This window comes from Rutilus rutilus (assembly GCF_951802725.1).
Source record: "Rutilus rutilus genome assembly, chromosome: 5".
Lineage (NCBI taxonomy): Eukaryota > Metazoa > Chordata > Actinopteri > Cypriniformes > Leuciscidae > Rutilus > Rutilus rutilus.
In genome coordinates, this window is record NC_140213.1 from 35,639,835 (window position 1) to 35,654,124 (window position 14,290).

General features: G+C 34.4%; 1 protein-coding gene across 1 annotated transcript; it reads right to left on the minus strand.

Moving 5' to 3' along the window:
* Window positions 1-2,529: 2,529 nt before the first annotated feature.
* On the minus strand, window positions 2,530-14,027 carry gan (gigaxonin). Its single transcript, XM_084409284.1, has 12 exons — window positions 13,900-14,027; window positions 13,601-13,792; window positions 12,656-12,770; window positions 11,604-11,954; window positions 10,307-10,527; window positions 10,082-10,203; window positions 9,087-9,199; window positions 6,383-6,535; window positions 6,162-6,298; window positions 4,337-4,471; window positions 4,098-4,207; window positions 2,530-3,301 (listed from the first exon to the last, which is right to left on the minus strand). The coding sequence occupies exons 2-12, from the start codon at window positions 13,789-13,791 to the stop codon at window positions 3,120-3,122; spliced, it is 1,830 nt and encodes a 609-aa protein (XP_084265410.1). The 5' UTR covers window position 13,792; window positions 13,900-14,027; the 3' UTR covers window positions 2,530-3,119.
* Between the last annotated feature and the right edge of the window lie 263 nt (window positions 14,028-14,290).

The window sequence follows — 14,290 nt, forward strand, 5'->3', positions numbered from 1 at the left end:
ACCACTAAAAAAACCCACTTTGGTAACATACCAGAGTTATGCAACAATCAAGACTTGCTTACAAGAGACTAAATTCCCGGCCGTGTTTCAGTTTTACGAGACGTTATTATTACTTGTGTACTGAGTGAACGGGTGCTATGCTCACTCAAATACCAACCGTCACATTCACCTTCTTGATGGAATGTCTCTTGCTAATTTTTAATCTGTATAACTGAGAGGAATCAATACAGGAAGAAGTAGAAAAAACAGAATGTTACTGTTCAAAGTAATGTGTCAATGTGAGAGCTGGTGTGAAAGAAGTGCATTGCATTTAAGCCATACAGCATGCATGAGTGAATGACAAACATTTCAACTCAAAATCAAAAGAAAAAAATAGTATTATAAATATTATTTTATTTCTATTATCAAATTATGATAAAATGTATAGCCTACTTGTTTAATGCAAAAAAAGTCTATTGGCATTGTGTCATTATTTTCATGCCAATTAAGCACATTTCTCTTGCTTGCATTGCTACACATTCTTTGGTTGTTTTGACAAGACTTTGAAGTTAAAAAGATATCTTACTTATAGATGAACAAAAGTTTTTAAATTGACTTTAACTGGACCAAATTAGTTAAGCTAACTTGAAAAGTTGAGTGCGATAGGGTGCCTTATTTTTTCAAGTTGGCTCAACTTGTTTTTTTTTAGTTGTCTTGACAAGAAATTTATCTTCAGAATAATACAATAATCTTCAGAAGATTACCTGGTACTCATTAGATGAACAGAAGTATTTAAGTTGATTTTAACTGTTGTGAGTGGAGTTCATTTAAAAAGTTGAATGCGATAGGTTGCCTTATTTTTTTAAGTTAGCTCAACTTAATTTTTTTTCAGTGATTCTCATTACTGCCTCCAGACGTTTTACGTAGTTTATGTATTTTTTTTTGTAGAAATTTTCAATCTCAAATGTGATTCTCACTGTAATTTTCGCTCGATTGTAAAAAAAAAACAAAAAAAAAAACTGAAAATGTAAATAATTTAAAATTTTGCATATAATGCGATTTTTTTTACAATTAAATTGTGACATTTCATAATTTAAAGATGCAAAAATCTTAAATATATTTTAAATTTTATATATATATATGTATATGTATATATATATATATACATTTATCACATTTTTGATATATTTAAATTCCCTCTTCCATTTCATGCTTTTTAAAAACCACATAAAAGAAACAACACAGACTTCTGCAAGAGATTTTATTACGAGGCAGATTTCAACATTACTGTACTTTAGAGACAAATTTAAGCCTGACTCGCACTCCAAAACATCACAAAAAAGGTGTGAAAATTCCATAGTGAAAATGTCCCTTTTATGCCAGAACACCACTTTGCATAAACATTATGCAACATTTTATTAATCACAACGTTCTGGCAGACACCAAGTGTTTTAGTGTTTTGTGCAACTGGAGTCATGACAATGTTTATAGTTAAGTGAGTGGGTTAACCGTTTTCATGAGCATGTATTGTGTGTGAAATCTTGGCAAGGAACACACATTACATATCATGCATAGTTGGTATATTCTGCATTCTGCAAGTACAATTTTATATTAGTTGTCAATAACAACAGCACGTTTTGTGATGATACAGAAAGAACAACTTACACAAACATTGTTGTTCAGTGAACATCTTCAATCTAGTGACCAGTGACCACATTGGTGCAGATACCACAACTTGGTCCTGTAAATATTTTCTTTCATCTATATTTCTCTTTCTCATAAATTTGGACCAATGTTAGAGTCTAGTGTGTGAAAGTCTGGTATTTATTCCTGCTATTGGTGTGCATTTCTATGGTGGTGAATATGCAATGTTCATCCCTTCAATTAGAACAGACAGCAGCAGCTGAATCATGCACAGAACAAATGGGGTCACCAGATGCCAAAACCATCCACACTGACAGGAAAGCCAGTTCAGAGGTCATTCACAAAATACATCTCGCCACATAAGGGTGAGACCAGCAACTTGCATCTATTTCTGACATGCTGTGGTGTTTTGAATCCCTGGATACAAGACCAACGGCAAAATTTGATCAGTAGACAGGAAGACCATCACACATAAAAAGGCAAAGATCCACCACCTTCAGGTTTTACTTCGACAATAAACCGCGTATGAATTAGTCTAAAATGTAAACTTGTGATATTCTTGTCCGAGAACCTCCGATCAGAAAACACGTCTTAATTTGCATATTAACTAAGGCTAACTTTTGAGACTAATGAAATGTTTAACGGCATTTATTGAACTAATTTAACATTAAATTTACTAATCAGTGAAGTTCATCCTGGACAAGGCTAATAAAGAGGCCTTTAAAGAAAGAAGACATTTAGCAAACATATGCAGGAAGATATATATATACATATAGACATACATATATACATATATATATACATACACAGTATATGATTTTTTTTTATTGTGTGTATTTTTTTATATTATTGTGTGTGTATTTTTATATATATATATATATATATATATATATATATATATATATATATATATATATATATAAACATACTATTTAAAAATGATAAATATATGCACATAAAAGGCAAATTAAAAATTCGATATTAATCTAATTAACAGCAAAAGAATGAGATTAATCACTCTGAAAGGTCTAATATTAAGACTTATATTGTTTGAATAATCTAACACATGATTGTACAGTAGCTACACAGACACTTACATTAGCAACATAATTGTGCTTGATACTAACATACCACTAGCCCTGATTAGTTCTTGATTTGTTCCCTTACTTACTGAACCCACATTTAAGACGGTATAAAATAGGCAATTTTGACCTCCTTCACCAATGTTCAAAAATGTTTGCGTCAAATAACAAGCTACAACAACTGCCAGGTAAAACACATCGTAAACTATTCAAATGAGGCAGGTAAAATAGTGAGCAGGTCCCGTCTAATGTAACAGCATTTCCTGTGATTGGGAGTCATGTAAAAAAAGGATGTATAATTTATCCTCTAAGAAAAAAACAAACAAAAAAAACAGGACAATTGATTCAAGCTTTCTCACATTATAACCAAACCTCATCCGTAGCCAATGTAGTGGTGGTGAGGATGCCGGTTGTTTATGTGGCTGGAACCCGGATCTGGAACTGTCCCTGATGGAGCTGCAGGCGGAACAGCTTACAGTTGGCGATGCGTAGGGCGGCACAGCTGATCTTACTCAGATCAGAGGGCATGAGGGGTCTGGTGGAGTGCCAGGTACCCGTACTTCTGCGGAACTCCCGGACATAGTCAAAATTGGAGCCTGCAAACAAAATATTGCTCTAATAACATTTTTGTCACGTTTTATTGTGTGTGGAGCATTAGAACTGAACAAGCAAGTACAATTGCAAAATGTGGCTCATTTTAGCAAATCTGTTCAATTTAAGCAGTTGATACCAATACCCTGGTTATAAAAAGATTCAATTCATTTGACTCATCATTCAGTAGTATTCCCAGAAATCAAACAAGTGGCACTTTGTATTGTAATACAATACATTGTTATATTATTATCTTTTTTTTTTACTTCTGTTAATTGTTTTATAATAAAACTATTTAATTTTAAAAGTGTATTATATACAGTAATTTGCTGTAATTGTTGAATAAAGTGTGTTTTTAATTATCATTGATTCGTCGAATTCGTCATTTAAAACAGTGTTATTTTAGTATAATTGAGATACTATTATAAAAAAACTTTTATTTCAATGTTTTTTATGGTTTTAGTTTTAACTCTAATAAGCCTGATTCCAAAAATCATGCCTTCTTAATGACATTAATAGTTTTATGTACATAACTACTTAATCAAAAGGTTAGCTTGACTTAATTTACCTACCTATAATACATTAGTTGCTTGTAACTTTTCAAAGTAGCTTGTGCTTACTGATTTTTGGCCCTTGAAATGTTAAAAAGTTCAAATATGCAGTGGTTGTAGCTTGTATGAAGAAGTTATCACAGCACCATTTTTTGACCTTCTCAAGGACTGAATTTGAAGATATCTGAATAAAAAAAAAGACGTTCGTAGATAGAGGATAAAGTGCGATTATAAGTCCTTATCAGCTTACCAGTGTCAAGTTCTCCAACCACATATATACTGGCACCAATGGGAACGGCTCCATACACAAAAGATGATGTGGCTTGTATGCAGAGGTTTTGGTCATCTAAGAGCACCCACCTTGAGGGCAAGGGAGGACACGCATGAGCATACACATTTCCTTCCATTTTCACATTTATTTGTATAGCGCTTTTCACAATACATATTGGTCCTGCTCTGCATGAGTGTTGCATTGAAGACAGAGCTCACCTTTTTAGCTCATCATGGAAGAACTCAGACTTGCAGATGGTCATCTGACTGGACTCGGGATTGTCGGCGTCTCTGTTCCGCACGCCACCAAAAACGTAGAGCTCTTGTCCAATGCCACATGCTACTGCCCCAAATCTGAGGAAAATCCAGTTTAAAATTACTGCAGACATGTTCTCGACAAAGAATAGTGCACAAATCACACTGTCAATTAGCAAAGATACGTAAAAGATACCTTGCGCTAAGAATATAGCTTAGTGCAAAATGCTCACGAAGGTTGCATTTATTTGGTCAAAATTTAAAATAACTATTTTCTATTGTAAGATATTTCATAATGAAATTTATTCTTGTGATGGCAAAGCTAAATTTTCAGCAGTCATTCATCCAATCTTCAGTGTCACATGATCCTTCAGAAATCATTCTAATATGCTGATTCGGTATTCAAAAAACATTTCTTATTATTAACACTGTTGAAAACAGTTGTGCTGCTTAATATTATTGCAGAAACAGTGATTTTTTCTGGATTCTTTGATGAATGGTAAGCTCAAAAGAACAGTAATATGTTGTAAAATTTTGGTAAAATTGCAGATGTCTTTACTGTCACTTTTGATCAGTTGAATGCATCCCTCCAGAATAACAGTAATTAATTAAAAAATTGTTTTTTAAATATCTTACTGACCCCAATGGGTTCCCAATTGCGACAAGATAAAATCAAACTCTATTGAAATCAATTGTGAATCATGTGTTCTTTTCTACATGCAGAGTTACTGCCAATGCAGAGTCCCAAATCAGTTACTTATGAGGTTTCGTGACGGTTCAGATGCTGCCTTTAAAGGCACTAGGCAGCCCATTAGGTTGTGTAACAGAGAACAGAGCTATGGACAAAGTTATACTCCAAACAAGACAAGAACACCATGAAAAATGACTATTTATGTTTCTCCAGATGGTGATCAAGTGTTCCCAGTTATATGGGTTAGACTGATAGGTCCCTTGACTACTATTGTACTAAAGACACATCTGTAAGACATCACAGATCGTAGGGCGTCTCTCAGTATTCATAGTTGTTAGACCCTTATGAAGATGTGCTGCCTTTGCATTTTAAAATGTAATCTGTTTAAGTTATGACATTTCTCTGCGTCATACACAGGATGGGAAACACATTCTCTAAATTCACATCTACAAAGCGTACTGCTTTGAGCATCCAGTGTATGCGCATATTGAATGCATGGGGTCAAGTTATGCTGAATGATATTTCTGCCGTTTCTGCTTTTCCAGTTTCTGCTTTTTGAAAACCTGGTTACCTAAATATAACAAAATTACATCACCCTCTTTTACAGTTAGTGTTTTGTAAGAAATTGCTAGGGCACAGTGAAACACTTGCTGTTATATAAAAATACAGACCCTTACACAAAATGTTAAAGTGGTCATGACATGAGAAATCACATTTGCCTTGATCTTTTGACATATAAGAGGTCTTTGTACCATTAAGTTTCATAGCTTAAAAAAAATCCCCCTCATTGTAAAGAATTTATTTAATCAAATTCCAAAAACTGCTCATTTTAATATTGCAGGATCTGTGACGTCACAAGGGCAAATACATTTGCATATGACTGGCTCTAGATGACAATCTGCACGGATAAATCATTAATAATAAATGTGGCAATGTTCCATAAAAACCAGTTAATTTTTATTTCATACTGACTTTATCCTGTTAACTTGTTGATCATGAATACAATTATTGCCATACTACATGAACGGACTAATAAGCAAGTTGCTTTGGAAAGCATTTTCTGATAGATAATAGTAAACATCCTTGTGTACACACTACCTCCTCTCCTTCAGAGGGCAGACTGTTGTCCACTGTTGGGTTTTGGGGTCGTAGCACTCCACAGAGTCATAAATCTTCCCGTACGATCCGCCGCCCATCACGTACAGTCTCTTTTTCATGGTGGCACAGCTACCAAACTGAGGAATAGAGAGGAAAAAGTATGAGAAACATGAGTATTGCAGTGTGTGGATTCGTGCAATAAAAAAGGAGCTAAATCTCACCTTGCGCACTGTGGTCATTTTTGGTTGTGTTCTCCAGATGTTACAATGGGGGTCGAACACCTCCATTGTGAGAAGGACCTCAGTGTCCTCGTTCTCTCCACCCAAAACATAGATCATCCCATCCAGCTCCGCCATGGCGAAGTGCTGTCTGGCCTGGGCAGATGAGAAAATACAATATTACAATACTGACACCTAGTGGTTCCTGGTAAGAACGGCATCATAATGATCTTTCAATTCACAGGGTTCCTACACATTTTCCATTTCAAAATTCCAAACTCAAATTTCCATATCTCCTTCCAAACTATTTTTAGACCATATTTAACATAAATAGTTCACACATCATTATTTAAGGTAAATAGTACAGTCATCTGTAAATATTTGTATTTTCTCTGTTTTTCATTGTTTTCTCAAAGTGATAACATGAGCTTGCATGATGAGAAGAACCCTAAAAAGCTTTATAACCTGCATATATTCACCTCTGACGCATGACTTTGATACTGTAAATGTGGTTTGATGTTGCACGATCACCAAACAGCACAGTACAGTCTGATTTAGATGATCGTTTGCTCCTATATCTGTTGCTGGTTTGCTGGTCAGTCAGTCATGTTCGACAAACAAACAATCACTAAAATTTTACCATGAAAACACTCTACTTGTAGGGCTGGGTATTGACAAATTGCACAATTTGATTTAGATTCTCAAGCATGCGATTCAATTCAATTCTGTTTTCGATTAAATTCCATTCGATATTGATTAATTGCGCTATGTATCAAGTACAGTACATGGCAAATTCTACTAAACAAAACTAATTCTGTATACTATACAGGGAACCCCAGTTGGTGCATTACTATATTATTACAGGTTGTAGTGGTTTTCCAAAGTTATAGCCACTCAGCATTTTTACTGGCCACAATTTTGACGTCGATACCATGGGGAAAAAACTGCCATATAGATATTTTAAATATTATCTCATAATTTGGCAGCAGATATATTAGGCTGCTGTAACTTTAAGACCTGACGCACGGATCCATTATACTGTTACACATGCTCTTTCTTTCTCAACTGTTTACTTCGTTTGAAAGCTGAGACTTTGTTTTTATATCAAAAGTAACAAAGCTCAAAGCGTATTGCGATTTACTGGATAGGAGGTGCTACAAAGTTTTGTTTACCATATTCATCAACTGAAAACTATGGAAGCTTGTGTCCGCCAATGAATAATAAATAAATAAATATTAATAATAATTGCGACTTTTTATCTCACAATTCTGACTTTTTTTCTCACAATTGCGATATATCAAGTCAGAATTGTGACTTTTTTTCTCACAATTGCGAGATATTAAGTCAGAATTGTGAGAAATAAAGTCGCAATTCTGAGAAATAAAGTCGCAATTGCGAGATTTAAAGTCAGAATTGCATGTTATAAAGTCGCAATTCTGGCAAATAAAGTCGTAATTGCGAGATATAAAGTCGCAATTGCGTGATATAAAGTCGCAATTCTGAGAAATAAAGTCGTAATTGCGAGATATAAAGTCGCAATTGCGTGATATAAAGTCGCAACTGCGTGATATAAAGTCGCAATTCTGAGAAATAAAGTCGTAATTGCGAGATATAAAGTCGCAATTCTGAGAAATAAAGTCGCAATTGGGAGATATAAAGTCAGAATTGCACGATATAAAGTCGCAATTGCGTGTTATAAAGTCAGAATTGTGAGATATAAACAATTCTGAGGTAAAAAAAAAAAAAAAAAAAGTCTGTCTTTTTTCCCCCTTAGAATTGGACTTTATAAAAGATGTCAGAATTGCGTGATATAAAGTCGCAATTGCGAGAAACAAAGTCAGAATTCTGACTTTATAACACGCAATTCTGACTTTATATCTCGCAATTCTGACTTTACAACACGCAATTCTGACTTTATTTCACGCAATTCTGACTTTATTTCACGTAATTCTGAGATAAAAAGTCGCAATTATCTTTTAAAATGTTTTATTTTGTGGCGGAAACAAGCTTCCATAGAAAACAGCATAGACTAAAATCAATTCTTTGGATTTAAGAATTGATATTGGTTCATAAAACAGAGAATAGATTAAAATAGAAATCACACAATTATCTATCAATGTGTTCATTTAAACAATGCATTAATTTAAGGCAGAAACAATGACCTCATCGAAGTAAAGAATACACGTTGTTAGCAAATTATTGGGATATAGAGAAAAATGAAGCATTGGTGCATGTTTCAAAATGTGACTATATTATGTAGAGCATTTTCAACCAGTTGAAATCAGTAAACAGGTTCCTTTATTTAAATTGAATATTTATCTTTAAATATCTGAAATAAACTATGCTGGTTAAATCACTAGTCCAACAGTAGCATTGCCATTCAAATTTCCCCATTTACCAGACACTGTTATCCACGTCAACTTGCAATTGAGGAACATCACAAGTGATGCCATTGTTTTTTTTATTGCCCTTTGTTTTTTTTAATCACTTACATAATTCACAATGCTTCATAGGATAAGTAATTCATTCAGAAATGTAAGTATGTAAATAGTAAAAACATGTCTTAAGATGTTTAATTCTGTTGTGCGCCGTACCTTTTTTGAATGGAAGAACACACTCTAAATGAGCCTTATACAGGGTTTCCATAAGACCAACTTATGGAACCCTCCAACTAGTCAATAATGGAGCATATCTCTAAGAGGAATACCTGCATCATTGGTGGGATTTGGGTCCAGCTGTTGGTCTCTGGGTCATATTTCTCTCCACTGCTCAGGACAGTTTTATTCTCATCCATTCCTCCTACTGCAAACAGGAACCCCTCTGTTTGGACAGGCAGACTATCAGTTAATTATTTATAAGTACTAACAGTGATTATAAATGTAAGTAATAGAAGCATAATAATCCTCGGGATGAACTCTGCGCAACAAGTCAGAACTCAGTCATATGAAGTCTAATACCATTTACCGTTTTATTTTTTGGAAAATGCTAAGGAGAGCATATGATGGATATTGCTGTGGATACACTAAACAGAAGACACAAGGGTGTTCTACATCTTTTCCAGACTGTAAGCTACAACAAATAGCAGACAGAATCAGGAACATTTAAGATATGGGGTTAATTTCGTCTGTATAAGTTTATATATAAAATTAAGGGGTTGGCATGATTTTTTATATTTTTAAAAGAAGTCTCTTATGCTGACCAAGACTGCTTTTAATTGATCAAAAATACAGTAAAAACCTGTGATTTCAAAGCTGAATTTCCAGCAGCCATTACTCCAGAGTCTTCAGTGTCACATGATCCTTCAAAAGTCATTGAAAAACATTTCTTATTATTATCAATTTTGAAACAGTTTGTGCTGCTTAACATATTTGTGAAAACAGTGACGCATTTTTCTGATGAACAGAAATGAAAACAAAACAGCATTTATTTGATGTATCCATATAAATGTCTTTACTGTCACTTTTGGTCAATTTAATGCATCCCTGCTGAAAAGTATCACTTTATTTAAATAAATAATAAAAAAAACTTACCACTGACCCCAAACTTTTAAATAGTAGTATATATCACAGGAATATTTTGTTTACGATTGTGTCATTATTCATAATAAAAAGTCTTAGAGTTCAAATAACTAAAACTAAATAACTAAACAAATAACAGAAGAGTGTAAGCTCTATTGCCTCACAACGCTGAGCTAGTACAAACCTGCTGACACAACCCCGTGACCAATCCGCCTCTCATTCATTGGCTTCAGGTCAATCCAGAGCTGCCTGTTTCGGTCATAAAGTGGACACATGCAGCGAGCCGCTGCCGTGGGCTTCCGAGAGCTACATCAGAAACACAAAGGAATTCAGGGGAAAAACTTCTTACAGACCTATCATTGCATAACCTCATGATCTAGTTTTATTTTTTAAGCATGTTCATACTCACGCCCTCTCCTCACCGCCTACTGTGACGATACACTCGGAGTAGCCACGGGGTTTAAATGCAGCGAGCAGCGCCTCCCCGTGCTGCATTGCTCCTCGCAGCGAGTCCATACAACAATTCCTTATGACCTCCCTCATCAGGGAGTCTCCGAGCATCTGCTCCTGGAGGTAGCACTGGTCCAGGCCTTGAACCCAGACGGCAGACATCACTTCTTTCATGTGGACCTGAAAAAAAAAAAAGGCATCCTAATTAAACAGGACTGAATAAAAACAAAGAAACAAAGAAATAATAGCATTCAAAAGTTAATACATACAATAAATTAATACTTTTATTTAGCAAGGATGTATTTAAATAAATAGATCAAAAATGACAATACATTTTTTTAATAATGTTACAAAACATTTCTATTTCAAATAAATAGGGATGCATGATATATCGGTATCGGTCGATATATATACATTTTTAATGTTATCGGCCCAATAAGAAAATTTGGCCAATATATTAAAGCCGAATAACAATGGATTATTTCCTTTAGCAGAGACACTTCAGATGCGCGCTGTTCGCCATGATTGGAATCACTGCATGTGCAAGAGCAGTGCAAGTCTGTCATATCTGCTACATAAAATTATGAGAACATCATTATAATTGTGTGCTTGGGACATGGCTTTAAATGGTGAAACTTTTGTTTTTGTAATCAGGCTCTCAAAAATTATATAAAAATGTGGAAATTAGATATATATCGGCTAATATATTGGTTATCGGCTTTCAAAAATATATTTTCATATCGGTGCATCCCTACAAATAAATGCTGTATGCTAATTAAAAATATACTTTTGTATTCTATTTATCATCGGTATTCCGGTCTAAATGTATTAATTAATTAATTCATTATTTTTAATCATAATGAGATTATTTCTAATCACAAATATATAATATCTCGCCATTTAACAGCAGATTTAGTTCACAAACAACTGACAATTATGACCTAAATATGATTCTCATTTACAATAATAAATCCATAAATTCGGCATTAGTAAGTTACTTTCCACAATATACATATACATACATATATACATACACATATACATATATACATATATACATACACACATATATATATATATATATATATATATATATATATATATACATACATACATACACACACATATATATATACACATACACATACATATACATATATATATATATATGAAATTATAATTAATGAATTATTTATGTTTAAAGTTTGTCTATGCCTGTGCATATGGAACTTTCCAGAAACAACTGTTCCACTCACTCGCCGAGCTTCAATGTCATGGTCGAGCCAGCGGACCACGGCCTCCAGCACGTGCTTTTCATTCCCCACGTTGAGCTTCTCTATGGACAGCAGCTCACACAGGCGATCGGGCGGCTGCTCCAGGAACTCCTCCGTGTTGGCCACGTCTCGAAAATGCGTCTGCAGGAACTCCGTGGCCACGTGGTAGACGTGGTGCAGGCAGTAATGCAAAGAGAAGACCCGAATGCCGATGCAGTTCTCTGCAGTAATGCAGCTTTCCAGGAACTGACAGCACAGAGATTTAAGATCAGTGAGGAGAAGAAGATCAGCAGCCTGGACCACATCCTGGATAGTGTCTTCACTTAGAGTAATCTAGAAAAGAGAAATGTGTTGACAACAATCTCAACAATCTGCCAGCTAGAGAAGCACTGACAATATGACAAAGGAAATCCAATAGTTTGTGACATACATTCATAATTCAGATACAGTTTTCCCACAGCTTTTAACTAATAAATAGTGTTAATTTTGTCAGCTATTTTTTTTTTGTTAGTCTTAAAGTTACTTTTTAGCTTTTAGCATATTTAGTCAACCTACAGCATCCAGTATTGTGTGTAGTCAAGTTTTAGTTGTCTAAAAGTCTGGGAAATTTGGTCTTGTTTTAGTTAATGAAAATGTTGTCATATATAAGTTAAGGTGTATAATGGTTAAACTGATGATCACAAATATGTCACTTGACATTTGGCAACCCTAAGCATGAAAGCTCATAGAGGCTTTTATTTCCTTAAAATATTATTTCTGCACTTTTTCGTTGAAGAAAATATAGAGATTTTATTTAATTTTTAACTACATTTTATTCTTGCTTTTTTTTCATCAACAACACTGCATGTTGATCTTGTCACAGTGATGTATGTGTAATGCTGTTGTTGTCTTGTCTTAATCATGAAAAGATTTTAAGTTTTTAAGTTTTATTAAGACTTTTCCAGGCCTAGAAATCCTAATTGTAAAAGTCCAGGTATTTAATGACTGCGGGAACATGCATAAAGTGTGAAGTATAAGTAAAGTAATATCATTACCTCCCCACTGAAAACGTAGTCCAATATCTGCCTCATGGTCGTGATCGAGATCCCTTGCAACTCGATTTTGTATACAGATCCATCCTCCTTTGGTGGGTTGTAATTTAATTTGGTCCTGCAAACATGTAGCAACATGTGGATCTAATAAAACGACAGACTTAATATCTTGGAGAGTTGCACTCCAATCAAATGCCCTACAGCGTTTTTGCAAACTTTCCAGTTTTGGCTGATTTGGTTTTACATGACAGTATTGTGAACTATTTGCTTATATTAAAATGCTCTTTTGTACATGACTGAAAAACGTTACTTTTGTAACAGAATTGTCAACGGACGAAAAAAAAGTGGATCCAATAAGAGAAAAGGAACCTCGAAAAAATGGCTTCAAATGAAAAGTTCACAAATCGAATAATTCATGCATCTCAAAGTTCATAGTAGCCTAGTGATATTAGCATTGATATACCATTATTGTTTTTGAATTAGATTTTACTTTTTTGTTTAAATTTTTCGTTATTTTAGTACTAATGAATAATGGCACATTCATAAAATCACATGGATGTTCTAAGAAAAGCTACAAAAAAATAAATAATACTAAACAACCCTTTTTATCATTCTTTTGTGGTGATTTTGTGTCGCCAGTCATTGTCAATGCATAAAAAAGACTGACCGGGACATTCATCAAAATCTCCCCTTTCAAGTTCAGCAGAAGTCTCACGTGCTGGTAGTTGAAATGAGGGTGTGTAAATGTCTTTTCTTTTCTGTTTTTTAGGTGAACCATTGCTTTAATTGACCCAAGCAACAGGCAAGGTGGGGCTGTGTGGCACACCCATATGACACATTGCTCAAGGGTCTGCTACATGTCTGAGCAAACATACCAGTTCTACTGATCTGATCTGATCTGATCTAATTTCATGCAAATGTATCCTAGTTTCAAGCTTATTCTCATACCTGATGTATGGGCTAGCAGCAGCCAGAATGTTTTTCTGAACAGGAATCTGTTCACCTTCCAAAACCAGCACTGCATCTTGAAAACAATCATCTTGTCTTAAAGACCGAAGGGCCCTTAGAAGCTTTTGGGAGTGTTGAGGGTCTGACACCACTGATCCAGCATCAGCTCCAGCTGTTTTAGGGTCGGACATGCTGTTGGAACAGACAGACAGATGATCAGTTAACATAACAACAATAACAACATGGTTCACCCTCGTCTTATCTAAACAGAATTACAGGTTTAAATCATTCAAACTCACTCCAGTGTACTTGACTTAAACTTGTTCTTTATGCTCACTGTAACTTCTTCAGCTGCTCATTGTGTGTCAGAGGACTGTACACTGCAGAAAAACAATTCAGCAGGTTAGTGACTCTTCGTGACGATACCAGGAAGTGCGTTTTAATTTTTCATAATAAAAGCTTTCCTCCCCCCCACCAAATTCTACTTTTTAAAAAAATAGAACACTATTGGAGTGTTTATTTAGGAATACTTTATGAACTGTCCTATAAATATGGGACAGTTTTATGGGGTATTACTGTATAAAATATTATATAATATTACACCAAATTATTCATTTTAGAATTTCATTTTATTTAATATTTGAGATTATAATTTATATATTCATATCATTCAACAACTTTCAAAGCATT